This window comes from Chrysochloris asiatica, unplaced genomic scaffold (genome assembly GCF_000296735.1).
Source record: "Chrysochloris asiatica unplaced genomic scaffold, ChrAsi1.0 scaffold00005, whole genome shotgun sequence".
In the NCBI taxonomy this organism is placed as follows: domain Eukaryota; kingdom Metazoa; phylum Chordata; class Mammalia; order Afrosoricida; family Chrysochloridae; genus Chrysochloris; species Chrysochloris asiatica.
The window spans coordinates 5806618-5820351 of NW_006408523.1; the positions used below are offsets into that span (position 1 = coordinate 5806618).

The 13734-nt window shown below is 46.8% G+C and overlaps 1 protein-coding gene across 1 annotated transcript in view; it reads right to left on the reverse strand.

Annotated features, from left to right (window-relative positions):
- Nucleotides 1-4790: 4790 nt before the first annotated feature.
- Nucleotides 4791-13734, reverse strand: part of ATP8A2 (ATPase, aminophospholipid transporter, class I, type 8A, member 2) — a 727934-nt gene continuing 718990 nt past the window's right edge. The window contains exon 37 of the mRNA XM_006831949.1: nucleotides 4791-4888. Within this exon, the coding sequence (XP_006832012.1) occupies nucleotides 4791-4888 (98 nt within the window). The remainder of the gene's footprint in view (nucleotides 4889-13734) is intronic.

Here is a 13734-nt window from a genome sequence, read left to right on the forward strand (position 1 = left end):
TACTCCATCCCAGAGTGTTGCTGAGTCGGAATCAACTCAACAGCATTGGGTTTGGTTTGGGGGCATGGAGACCTGTTGGTTGGGCCCTCAACCTCTACGATGCATTGAAAGCCCTTCAAACTATCCCTCTCATTTTTCAAGATGGAAAAATGTCTGGTATGAGGTGACATCATCTTCCCCAAGGCTATCCCCAGGTAGATGGCCACTTTGTGCCAATGAAGAGTCCATAATAATGCCAATGAAGGATCAATGAAGCATCAGTGGTAATGCCAATGAAGGACCAACCATAATGACAGCTGATGTGCACGTGGTTAGCGGTGGTGGTGGTGATGTGGACTCCTGGTGTGGTGCTGATGGATGAATACTGAACTGCTAACTGCAAAGTCAGTGGCTCAAACCCACCAGCCACTCCTTGGAAACCCTAAACAGGATCACTAGGAGTTGGAATCAACTCGGTTCTTAACAATAACAACAATAACATCATCACTATTGTATTTACTAATTTAAGTATTTGCATGCAGAAAGTATTTCATGAATACTTTAATGAAAGGATGCCATCTTTTGAGCTGACCTGATAAATTCATTTCTTTGCCAAGTAATGATTTTCAGACTCTATAACTACAGAGCAAATGTTGCGAAGTTTCTCATTGTTTATAGGTCTCAGGAGATGAGCTTCATTACAAGTGCTGGGGCTAAATCATTCCTTGGATATCTTAGGGACAATGACCCAGAGCATCTATGGCAACCCTGGCTAAAGGTGTGCTGTGACCTCACATGTTCCAAATGGAAGATCAGCTGATCCTATAGCAGAGCTTTGCCAACAATCTGTCCAACTTAGGGTCTAAGACATAACACCCCAGAAGCAAGAGTATCTGATAGAAAATTCCCTTCTTTATGGCTCAAAACACAAGATGAAAGACCAGTATTCTACTACAGAGAGACAGACAACAGCGTTCTTTTTTTAAAAAAAATAAAATTCAAATCTTAAAGCCCGTCATATATATGTCATGGGTATTTTCAAATATGAGTCACCTAAAAACAACAACAACAACAACAACAAAACATTACTATTATGCACAGCTTCCTGACAAGCTATTACTGATCCCGACTGGCAGCTCCCTACAGCAAGACCTTGTCAAGGCAAAGAAAGTGTCAACAGAATTCCCAGCCATGGTATCTCTGGAGCACAGCTTTTCCATGGCATGCTGATCCCCCAAAATGGTTATTAAGGTTTGTGTGTGCAAACGTGTGTGCGCATGTGTGTAAGTTAAGGGGCAGGAGATGTAAACCTTGTCAAGAAGCCCATATATGATGGAATTTTACGAAGTTTGTGGAAATATTCCATTATCTTTCAATTCCATTGAAAACGTTCTGAAGCCCCATCATAGAGATAGGATGGACACACCTGCAGGTTGCTATGGGCTGATTCCAACTCATGGTTCCCTCGGTCATCACCCCAAATAATTACAAATCTATTCCAATCAGCAATGAAGTGTTCGTTCCAACAGCCAAGCAGAAATGGCTCATTTACACCGCGCTCCCATCCTCTCTTTTTTAACGTGTACTTTCAAAGTTACCCTGACTGGTCCCCATCCACCTGCAACTAAACTCAGATCTGAGCTTGCAGAACAGCGGGTCTTTTCCTTTGGCCAAAACCTGCCAGGAGCAGTACAGAGACCAAAAAGAGAGTCAGCTGTTTGTGTATAAACCCAGACCAAGGACTGTATGACCCCAGAGCACTGGGGATGACCTGCCTGTGTCCTGACAGATTAGCTCCGATCCCAATTCAGTCCTGTCGTGCTGACCGAGTCTGACCTGCCAGTCTGCATGTCATTTGTTGTGTGACTGAGTGACAAGTCCCATGTGTGTTTCCTCTGAGCTGACAGCTAGCATATGCAGCCCAGTTCAGTCTACCCCGCTCCCTGGGGATGGCTCATGGGCGACATGCTGACCTCAATTTAAAGATAGGACAAATGACACAGTCCCCCGCGCCATCCCCCGAGTCTGCCTGACTAAATATTATACATCACACATGGCGACAGCTGCCTCTTCCTCCCAGAAACCCAATTCAATCATTTGGCTACAGGATGAAAAAATAGAAAGGCATCTTCTCTACCGTTTTCTTCGACTGTCCGTATTTCACTGTTTCAAAACCGGTTTTGTCTCCGTCAGAAAATAACTGGAAAATATACTTGAATTCCCTAAGATCTGAACTGTGCTTTCACAAATGAAAAAACAAAAAGCCGACGGCACACAAATTCACAGATCTGATTTGGAAGTCTACAATGTTCACGAGAGAGTGAAGGGTTTGATGAGAATGGAATTTTTAATTCTCTGTCCAAATAAGCTTGGTTCTCAAATGAAACCACAGTCACGACGGCTCGCTTGAAATTTCTTTCTCTTCTGCATTTCAGCCGTCATCTTTCTGGGCCTGCAGAACAGAGAAGCCTTCAAAGAGTCTGAGCAAAAATGGGATAAAAATATTATGGAATTTTCCCACAATTTTTTTCAAACCCTTTCCCTCACACACCTTGGTTTGTTATATTAATTTTAGGCACATTTTTATTGTTGATGCAATTCCTGCATGGTGCAATAATACACCTTGAAGGTGCTAGTTCAAACAAACAAACAACAAAAAAACTTTCTTTAAATCAATGTGAAGAGGAAGAAAGGCCTGGTGATTTGGGGGAGCCTCACCTACTGTTTGTACTGCTCTGCTGTCCTGCAAACCCACTCTGGGTCCCGGTCACCTCAACAGTGAGACATTGGCTTTTTTTTGTCAATGCATATTGTACTAGAAATGATCTCAACCCCCAAGAAGCTGCAGAGGTTCTCAAACAGAGCGTTCTGAAGCCATGGGCACTGCTGTTTTCTTTCTGAAATTGACACAGCCCTCCCCAGAGCACCGGTCCCATTTTAACCAGTACCGGCTGCCTGGAAGGATTTACTTCAAGCCACATGCAAATCTGGTTTGGCACCCAAAGCAAAAAGGGTGCAGTGTCTCCTGCCATTTAGTTAACTAGGGTGTGCACATTCAGAAACCCCAAGGGACCCCCATGTCTGTCTGAATTTAAATGAAAGGCAGTCTCCCTTTCCACTTCCTAGAATTCAGGGCTCTCTTATTCTGACAGCTGTCTGTATCTAAAACTCCTGAGACAAAGCAAAAAAAAACAATGTCAGTTTCTCTTTCCTCGTTTTAGAATTCAGGACACTCATTAAAATCTCAGGCCTGGTCTGGGATAGCCTCCTCGATTATGCTGATTATGACAATTACTTGGGCTTCCTGGCTTGGTTTCCCTAGTCCTAGCACACACCGTTTGTTCCTAACTACTAGCTTAAAGATTGCTGGTTTGAATCCAACCCATAGCACTGCGGAAGAAAGGTCTGGCAATCCACTGCCAGTGAACATGACATCCTGGAAAACCCCACGGGCCAGTTCTACTTTGCAATGCACGGGGTCACCTTGAGTTGGAATCTGCTAGAAGGCAGCAGGTTTGGTTTGGTTTGAGGAGAACTGGTGGAAATGTGTTCTCTAGTTCCAGCTTTCAGTTTCCCATGGCCTTCTTCACTTCTCCCCGCCTCCCACCTTTATGCTTCCTGTGGGTGTCTTCACCCCCACCACCCTCACCCCTGCTCTAGAATGATACCATCGCAGAACTGATGTTCTTTCTCTCAGAAGAAATGCTACCAACTCATTCGTTTCCCACAGGTGAGACTAGCCAAGCGTGGGAGCCGATTCCCAAAACCACAGTTCCTGTTCTCATTTTCCAAGGGGGGTTGGTGCCTAAAGCCTAGGGGATTGGCGTGTTCAGAGCCTCACCAGGGAGTGCAGGGCAAAATTCCAGGAGATTAGCAGCTCCCCAAATCCTCAGAAGCAGGCAGCTAGGCATTGTGAATCTACACTGAGCAACTCTGTTTCTTTTCCTTAGTTACAGAGCCCAAGGGAGTCAGGGACTGGTTTCTCAGCTCCAACTGGGAATCTGCAGTAGCTGGCATGCAGCATGAGGCTAGCTGCTTGCTCCAGGGGCTAGCCATGCAGAAGTTGCCTGGGCTAGGTGCCGGCCAGGATAGAAGGCACCTGGAAAGGATGCCCAAGATTTGGCTGGAATACCAATCGGTTTTGCCCTGCTTGGAAGGTGGCACGGAGTTTTCAGATACACGTTCTCATACTGACCACCCAGACATAGACGTATTTTTGTGATTTCACTGTAATCAAGAAGTTTATGTCAGCGTCAGACAAACAAGACAAGAATCAAAGCGAGACAGCAACCTGCCTCCAGTGAAGTTTACATGCTAGCTGCCAGGGTCTGGGGGGTGGGAGGTGGGAGGACTTGCTCTACATTAACAAAACAGGAAATCCATGCCCCCCACCCCCTACTCCAATTACACAAGATGGGTCTCTCACGCAACATAAAACTCTTTCCCCTTTCCTGGAACAACTGGTAGTGATGTTTAAATATTGGTGAAACATAATGTTTTTTAATTTCACACCTCACAGAGCGCAGTTGAATGCTTTATAACAACATAAACAAAAGTTCCGCCAAGCACTGCAGACAGATTGCGAAGGGAGTTGGGGGCAGGGGAAACCAACCCTGCTTCCCCCAGCGTGTGTACTCCAGGTTTGCAAGAGGGGTCAATAAGTAGCAAACTGGCTGGCTAAGGCCACAGAAATGTGTTCCCCGGTGATTTGGTTGCTGACGCCAGTCTTGTCTTTGACAAGAGGTGTGTTAACACTGAACACGACAAGCCACATTTGTTTCCTGGGCCCCATATCTCGAAGAGCTCGTGCCTTATTTCCTCCTTGATTTCTTTTTGGTTGTGTCGTAAGCACGGACTATTTCTTCTTGAGACACAGCTCCATGTTCTTCTTGAGAAAAGGCGTACCCATCTGAAAGGAAAGCAAGTGGGGGACTTGGTTAATGTAATGGGGAACACACTAGGTTTAGAATAGTTGTTAGGCACTGCTAACCAAAAGGTGGGTGGTTGAAGCCCACCAACTGCTCCCTGGCTGAACGATGAGGCTGTCTGCTCCCATAAAGGTTTATGGTCTTGAAAACGCTAAGAAGCTGTTCTATTTTGTCCTCTAAGGTTGCTGTCAGTTAGAATCTATTCGAGGCAGTGGATTTGGTTGTTTGGCTTGTCAGCTGAACTGATCTCATTTGCCTTGGCTAGGTGGAGGCCTGGAGTCCCTGGGTGTTGTAAGAGGTTGGTGGTTCGAGTCCACACAGATGCCTGGGAGGAAAAGTCTGGCAATCTACACCCTGGATCCCAGTTCTCCTCTGACACACATGGAGTTAGCATGAGTCAGATTCGACTTGATAGCAATGGTTAGTGAAGAAGGCTTGAGGTGAAACCTGGGACACAGAAGTGGAGGTGGAAAATGTGGGTGTCGGTGCGGAGGCAGGATGCCGTTGCATTTCTGGCTGCTGGTGTTGGTATTCTGGTGGGAAGGGCTTCATCAGGCAGCATGAACCATGGGTCCCTCGTCCCTGACTCCACTTTCCCATCACCAGTGAAGGGGAAAGGAGAGTTGTTCTGCTTCAGAAATGCTGCAGTCTGCCTGACACAGAGGGCTGGAGCTGTAAACATTCTGCCCTTGGGACTCGGGGTGTGGTGTAGGACACATGGAATGTAAGTAGTGGGAACTGGCCCGGCAGCCGGGGATGTTTGAAGCGATCCTGGTCTTCAGTGAGGCTCCTTTGGTTTGGGCATGTCACTGAGGAGTGTTTATTTCTGGTTCAGTAAAGAATAAGATCACAAGATGAAGTCGAGAGGAATTTCATGACTGGCAGCGTGGCCACGCGGGGGGGACCGGTTCTGACAGTCAGTTAATAAATAGGAAATAACTTAATAACCCAACCAGCTGCCCTGGGGTTGGTTTTGACTCATGGCACCCCACACGTGTCCGAGGAGAACTGTGCTCAGTAAGGCTTTCAAAGGCTGATGCTTCCAAAGTAGCCCACCAGGCCCTTCATCTGAGACACCTCGGGTTGCACTTGAACCCCCTCCCCCCCATAAGTTTTCTGTTAGCTGCTAAGTGCATTAACTGTTTGTGTCACCTATGTTCAATCCACTGTTAAACATTTAAAACTGAAAAAAAAAAAGGCTGACAAGTCGGTTCTGATTCCCGGTGAGCCCATGTATTACAGGGTAGAACTGCTCCACAGCGGTGTCACTGTAACTAGTGGACAACCAGGTCTTTCTTCCACATGCCACCAGGTGAATTGGAATGGTCAAGCTTTAAGGGCGTAGTTGGTGGCAAACATTTGGTGCCACCCAGGGACCAAATAACGAGAATTGTTGCTGTTGTTAGTTGGTGTCCAGCTCATGGTGGCCGCCCCGTGTGTGATAGGAGAACGGTTCCACAGGGTTCTCAAGGCTGTGCCATTATGGAAGCAGATTACCAGGTCTATCTTCAAAGGGTAGGTTTGAACTGTCAACCTTCTGGCTAGTAGTGGAGCGCTCAACCTTTTGTGCCACCAGTGACCCCTAATAGTAGCAGAAAACAAACAACCCTATGGCGATGTGGTCAATTCTGTCTCGGAGTAATCCTGCAGGGCACAGGGCAGTTGGACTATAAGGTTTGTTCTTATTATTAAGTGCAAGCCCGTTCCAACTCATAGCGACCCTATACAGGGTTTCCAAGAAGTGGCTGGTGAGTGTGAACCACCGACCTTATGGTTCAAACTGACCTTTGGTTCAGTGCTTTATCCCACAGCACCACACCTATAGGGTTTTTGTTGTTGTTGTTAAGTGCCCTCAAGTTGGTTCTGACTCATAGCGACCCTGTATAGGGTTTCCAAGGAGCAGCTGGTGAGCTTGAACCGCTGACCTTGCAGTCTAGCGCATTAACCCACAGTACCACCCCAGGGTTTGCAAGGCTGTAAGTCTTTATGGAAGTGTGGACTGCCTCATCATTCTCCTCTGGGGCTACTAGTGGGTTTGAACTGCTGACCTTTCTGTCACTGGCAGCTGAGTGCTTACCCACTGTGCCACTGGGCTGTCTCAACAATAAGACTAACCACAACTTACTAGACGTTACTTGTGTATGAGACACTGCTCTGGTCCCACTCACAAATTAGCTCCTTTACCACTCCCAATCACCCTGTGAAGCAGACGATACTATCCTCCCATTTCCCAGATGGGGAAATTAAGGGGCTGAGTGATAGGTAACTTGCCCAAGGTCACAGACTGAGTGAGTGGAAGACCTAGGGACCAAACACGTTGTCGGATTGTGCTTTGCTTCTCTCCAGTTTTGAAATAAGTTTCGCATTCATAAGTCCACAGTGGGCTCTTCCTTCCTAGAATTGGCCCTGCCCTCCAGAAAGGACATTTAGAAGAATGGCTCTCTGTTGGCAAACCCTTCTGTCAGGGGTTCAGGCAACAGTGAAAGGCTGACCGCTGGGACCACCACGCACGCATTTCTATTTCAGATTTATCCCTGGTGTTCACTGCCACCCCCTTTCAAAGGAGAACAAGTAATTGAGAAGTTGAGCCTGTGTATGGTCTCTTGGACTGTTACTTAACCATCAGACGTTAGGTTTAAAAAGGAAAGTCCCAAATAAAAGTAGAAAGACATCCAAGTGGAGACTTGGCTGTCTTCCTCCTCTGGAGTGAGTCTCTGTCCTGGGCTGGTTTCCCAGACGAAGTCCTCTACCATACTAAGAAAACCTGCGGACTCAGGAGGGCTGTGGGGCCCACCCAGCAGGACCTGGCCACACAGTGGCTGCTGGGGAAGGGAGGGGGCCTGAGAATGCATGCTAGTCTCAGAGAGGAAAAAGCCCAGATGGGGGATGAGGGTCCCAGAGACGGGTCCTCCAAGGCAGACTCTGTCCACCTCTTAATCTCTATTTTGAACTAAACCAAATCCTCCATGCAGCAGACAGGGAAAAGAGCTCCAAGACCAGTGTTCCCACTAAACTGGGTGCAGGGGTCTTGTGCTTTGATTTGAACTGTGCCCGCTGGGTTGGCCAGCCCCAGATGCCTGCCCGGGATGGTGTAGCGGGTTAGTCTGCTGTTGTTCCCACTCCAAGGGCCTCTGTCCTCCCTCACTAGGCCTTTTCACCCAGCCAGCTCCCCGACCTTTGTTCTGATAGTCATACTTGAGCTTCTGCATGATCTGCTCCTTACCGCTGACTCTGAGGTGCTCCAAAGAGCGTGTAGATTTTCACCATGTGGCTTAATCAGGTGTCCCCCAAATGCATCCATCCATCCTGGACAATGGCACCTTCATGGTCCGGCTTTTGGGGGCTGCTCCAAACCATCTCTTCCGGTGCGGATGGATACCAACCTCCCTGCCTGCCCAGCACAAGGTGCCCTTTGTAAAAAATTTCTACCACTGTCTAAATGCCAAGGCCTTTCCTTTGGGCTTCTCAAGCAGGATCTAACAAACGACACCGTCTCCTTCCGTAACAAGACTGGGCACTGTAGTCAACTGGGGAAATTTTCATTCCCAGGTCTCCTCAAAAGGACCATTTCTAGTAACATCTGATATTTTCCTGAGGGGGAGCTATTCCAAGCATTCGTTATCTTTGGACCAGTACTGCTGTTGGAATGCAAGTCCTGCTTCTGACTTGCGGACCTGGTACTGGTACTCACTCTACCTAGATGCTTCTCAATCAGAGGGACATTGTACTGACCGCTCTTCTCCCCAAGCGATGGGACAACCTTGTAAGAGTTCTTTATGAGAACCCTTGATGGTGGGCACGTTAACAGTTCTCTAGGTGTGGCGCTGTGGGTTAATGCGTCAGACAGCAAAGTCGTTTGAACTACAAGGTCGGCAGTTCAAGCCCACCAGCTGCTCCTTAGAAACCTTATACCGGGTCACTATGGGTCGGAACCAACTCTACGGCACTTAACAACAACAACAGCTACCATAAAAGGACTTTCACCACATGTTACGTTTTCTTTTTGGATTTTGTGGGATGAAGTGGCTATATGACGGTGGGATCTTCAATGTCTCTGGATTTTGTTTTACTTTCCTATAAAGTAAGGGATCTGGACACGGTGAGGTCAAGTTCTCTCAGCTCCAATCCTCTTGACAGTCTCCAGGAATCTCTTTGGATAACCAGCCTCAGCTTGCAGAATCCTCATTTTTTTCCCGTGGTAATTTATGCTCTGTGCCAATGGGAAGTCCTGGTGTGGCACTGTAGGATAAGCACTGGACTGCAAGGTATGTTTGAACTGCAAGCTTGGCAGTTCAAACCTACCATTTGCTTCTTGGAAACCCTTTACACAGCTGCTGTGTCGAACCAACACGACAGCACTTAACAACACCACCATCACCACCATTGGGGAAGCCCTCTACATCTGTGCCAGAAACGTAAGCTATCCATTTCAGTGCCGGTCCAGATTGAACAATTCCCACCTTTCTGATTTTTATGTCAGGGGCGCGAGAAGACCTGGGTAGATAGCAGGAATTAGTGTGTTTGGGAGACATAAAAATAAACGTTATTTGGTAGTAGGTACCTTAGCATTTATAATCGTGTATTCCCTCCTCAAATGGTAAGGAGCTCTGATAGCACAGTGATTATGACCTAAAGGTCAGCAGTTCGAAACTCCCAGCTATTCCGTGGTAGAAAGATGAGGCTTTCTGCTCCCATAAAGATTTATAGCCTCGGAAACCCTATACAGGGTCACTATGAGTTGGAACCGACTCCACGGCACATAACAACAACAACAACAACATTCCCTCCTCAAATGGTAGGAGCGAAAACCTTGAATTGTGTTTATTATTGTTGCTATTGTTAAGTGGAGCAGCTGGTGGATGTGAACTGTTGATTTTTCAGTTAGCAGTCTGGTGCTTTTCCTACCAGGAATCTGTATTTATTATTGGGTGCCATCACATCAATTCCCACTCATAGCGACCCCATGTGGCAGGACAGAACTGCCCCACAGGGGTTTCTATAGTGTCATCTTTACAGTAGCAGATTGCCAGACTTTTCTTCCATGGTACCACTGGGTGTTGGAACTGCCAAGCTGTCAGTTAGTATCCAGGTGCTTAACCATTGTGCCACCAGGGCGCTTCTGTCTTGTGTTGACTGTTCTGATTCATAATGTGCCTGCTGATCCTGGTGGTAGCCTCAGCTTCAAGGCACATCACTTGACCTGTGTTTGTATCACTGGTCCAAAGGCCTTCCCTGGGCTTCCGTAAGGTTACTCAACGCCTCTGGGATGGAAAATGTTTCTCAGTTTTCATCAGAAGGGACGGACACCTTGTAAATATCTTCTGGGAACACAGAATGGTTTTAAATTAAGAAAGGTGTACAAAAGGGTTGTATTCTTTCACCATACTTATTCGACCTGTATGCTGAGCAAATAATCCAAGAAACTTGGTTATATGAAGAAAAACATGGCATCAGGATTGGAGGAAGACTCATTAACAACCTGCGATATGCAGATGATACAACCTTGCTTGCTGAAAGTGAAGAGGACTTAAAACATTTACTTATGAAGATCAAAGAGCATGGCCTTTGGTATGAATTGCGTCTCAATGTAAAGAAAACAAAATTCCTCACCACTGGACCAATAAACAGCATTCTTATCAACGGAGAAAAAAATTGAAGTTGTCAAGGACTTCATTCTTTTTGGATTAACTATCAACACTCATGGAAGCAGCAGTCAAGAAATCAAATGATGTTTTGCCTCAGGCAAATCTGCTGCACAAGACCTTTTTAAATGTTGAAGAACAAAGATGTCAGTTTAAGGACTAAGGTGCGCCTGACCCAAGCCATGGTATTTTCAATAACCTTATATGCATGTGAAAGCTGGACAGTGAATAAGGAAGACCATAGAAGAACTGATGCTTTTGAGTTATGGTGTTGGAGGAAAATATTGAAAGTACCATGGGCTGCCAAAAGAACCAACAGACCTGTGTTGGAAAAAGTGCAGCCAGAGTGCTCCTTGGAGGCCAGGATGACCAGGCTTCGTCTCTCATACTTTGGACATATTGTCAGGAGGGACCAGTTGCTGGAGAAGGATATCATGTTTGGTAAGGTGGAGGGTCAGAGAAAAAGAGGAAAACCCCCAGCGAGATGGACTGGCCAAGTGGCAGCATCGATGGACTCAAATGTGACAACAGTAGTGAGGTTGGCTCAGGACTGGGCAGTGTTTCGTTCTGCTGTGTATAGAGTCGCTATGAGTCAGTTCCAACTCAATGGCACCTAACAACAACAACAAGGTTCAATGGGGCATAAATGGAGCAAAACTGCCTTAAATCTGTGGTTTCCTTTTAGGAAAGGTGTAAACGTGCTGTAAAACGATGGCTTTATTCAGGAAGAGCATAATACGCCTGTAAAAAGATAGTATGCATGCGCAGTATGTTGCACGTACTTGGAAGCCAGAATGAAAGCTGGCTGTTTATTCCAATTACAGAGCTGGATCGGAGGACTGCGCTTCCTGCTTCTCACCTGGGCCCAAGTGACTGAAACCCTCTCCTCCCCTTTGGTGTCTCGGAATTGGTCAGTTCAAATCACACCAGGCAGAGCGTTTCCTACTTCAGTAACGGGAAGCACAACACCCATTCCCAGATGTTTTCCCCACTGGTTGTCCAGTGGGTGCATCTACCATTGTGTTCCTGGAAGGTTGTGTCCTGAGACTTTCTTGACTGGACGGCATAGGTTTTACCATTTGGGGACTAAAGGGAGATGGAAGGTTTAATGTAGGGGGTGTTTCCACCCTGGGTATCAAACATTTTGCTCCCAGGAACTAGACCTGGGAGCAGTTCCAGCTATAATGGGAGACTCTTAACAATATCACAAGAACCATCACCCCTGCACCCTGCCTCAGCCTGCCAGCCCCCATCCAACAGCCTGACAAACATGTAGGAGCCTCTCCCTGGGCTTTACCTAAAGAACACTTCACTCCATTTACATCCAAACGCGGAGCCTGCAGCTGTTTGCATTTCCCACATATATTAATCTTTCAGGAAGTCCTGATAGCCAGAAAAGCCATGCTGGGGGTCTGGAGAATGGACTCTCAGGAAGCCAACTGGTGAATTTTGCTTGTCAGGTTTCCTAATGCATCTGATTCCTAGCTAGATCACCAGGCTTGGCCAGAACTAAGGGGCAAGGAGGTGAAGGTTTCAGGAGATGGAAGGGAAGGCTATTTTCTTCATTGTTTCCTCATCTCCTAGAATATTTTGTGGCATCCATAAACCCTTATAGTGTTTCACTGTTTGGAAGAAAACTATCCTTTCATAGAATTCCTCTCTAAAGGAGCCCTGATAACATCTTAATGAATGTAGCAGCGTCCTGTCTAGAAAACGGGTTGATAATAGAGATAGAAATAGGAAGACCACGGGACAAAGACAGTCGACTGGGTAGGAAATGCTGCTTCAGTGCTCAATATTGTGCTGTGGGGGCTTGTAACCAATTAAAAGTATTTCCAAACTTATAGGTTTGCCTGTCCATTTTCCTGGGGAGACTGAGGCCCGAGACAGCTGAAGGGCAGACCCAGGGGGGATCTGGAAAGGCAGAGAGGTGTGACCCAGAGGTTCTTGCATGTGATAGCAGTTCTAGCCATTTGTGAATGACAGAAAGGTTAAATAGATCATCTAGATACATGTTATTAACATGTGGGTCATCTCAGAAGCTTTTTGATGTATTTCTTCTGAGTGGTTGTGCTGAGCGGAAGGTTGGCAGTTTGAACTCAACCGAGGCTCCTTGTAAGAAAGATCTGGCCATCTGCTTCCGAAAAGATGACAGTGAGGAAAACTCCATGGGGCAGCTTTATTTTGTCACATGGGGTTGCGGTGAATCAAGACCGGCTTGCTGGCACTCAACAACTTACTCATTTATTTCAAAATATGGAAAGGTGGGTGGTGGTGTGTGTCATCGAGTTGCTTCCAACTCATAGTGACCGTGTACAGGGTTTCCAGGAAGCGATGAGGTGAAAGGAACCTGACTTGTCGCGACCCTATAGGACAGAGGCACTGCCCCATAGGGTTCCTGAGACTGTACATCTTTACAGAGCAGACAACCTCATCTTTCTCCCACTGAGTGGCTGGTGGGTTTGAACCTGCGGTTAGCAGCCCAACACTCAGCCCACTTCACCACCAGAGCTTCTTTCTGCCTCTCCTCCCCCCACTGAGAAAGTAGTGAGTATCTGTTGGCGCGTGGCACTCGATTCAGACTGAACACAAACCTTCAATATCTGTACTACGGCGACAATGACATTTCAATAGGACTTTCGTAACATTTTTTAAACCAGCTTAGTTTTGGTTAACTCCCAGGGAAGGGAAAGGAAAGAAGGAAGTGGGGGGGCTGGATAAAGAGATGTGTGTGTATGAAGTCCCTGGTTAATGTGCTTGGCTGATTGGAGTCCGTCCAGAGGCACCTCATAAGAAAGGCTTGGTGATCTCCTGAAAAAATCAAGTCCTGGAAAACACTGTGGGCACAGTTCTACTCTGACACACACGGGGGCGCCATGAGTGGGATCTACTTATGAAACATCATCCACTGAGAACCTTGTGGGCACAGTTCTACTCTGACACACATGGGGCACCATGAGTGGAATCTACTTATGAAAACTCATCCACTGAGAACCCTGTGGGGCACAATTCTACTCTGACACACACGGGGGCACCATGAGTGGAATCTACTTATGAAAACTCATCCACTGATAACCCTGTGGGCACAGTTCTACTCTGACCACACGGGGCACCATGAGTGGGATCTACTTATGAAAAATCATCCACTGAGAACCCTGTGAGCACAGTTCTACTCTGACACACAC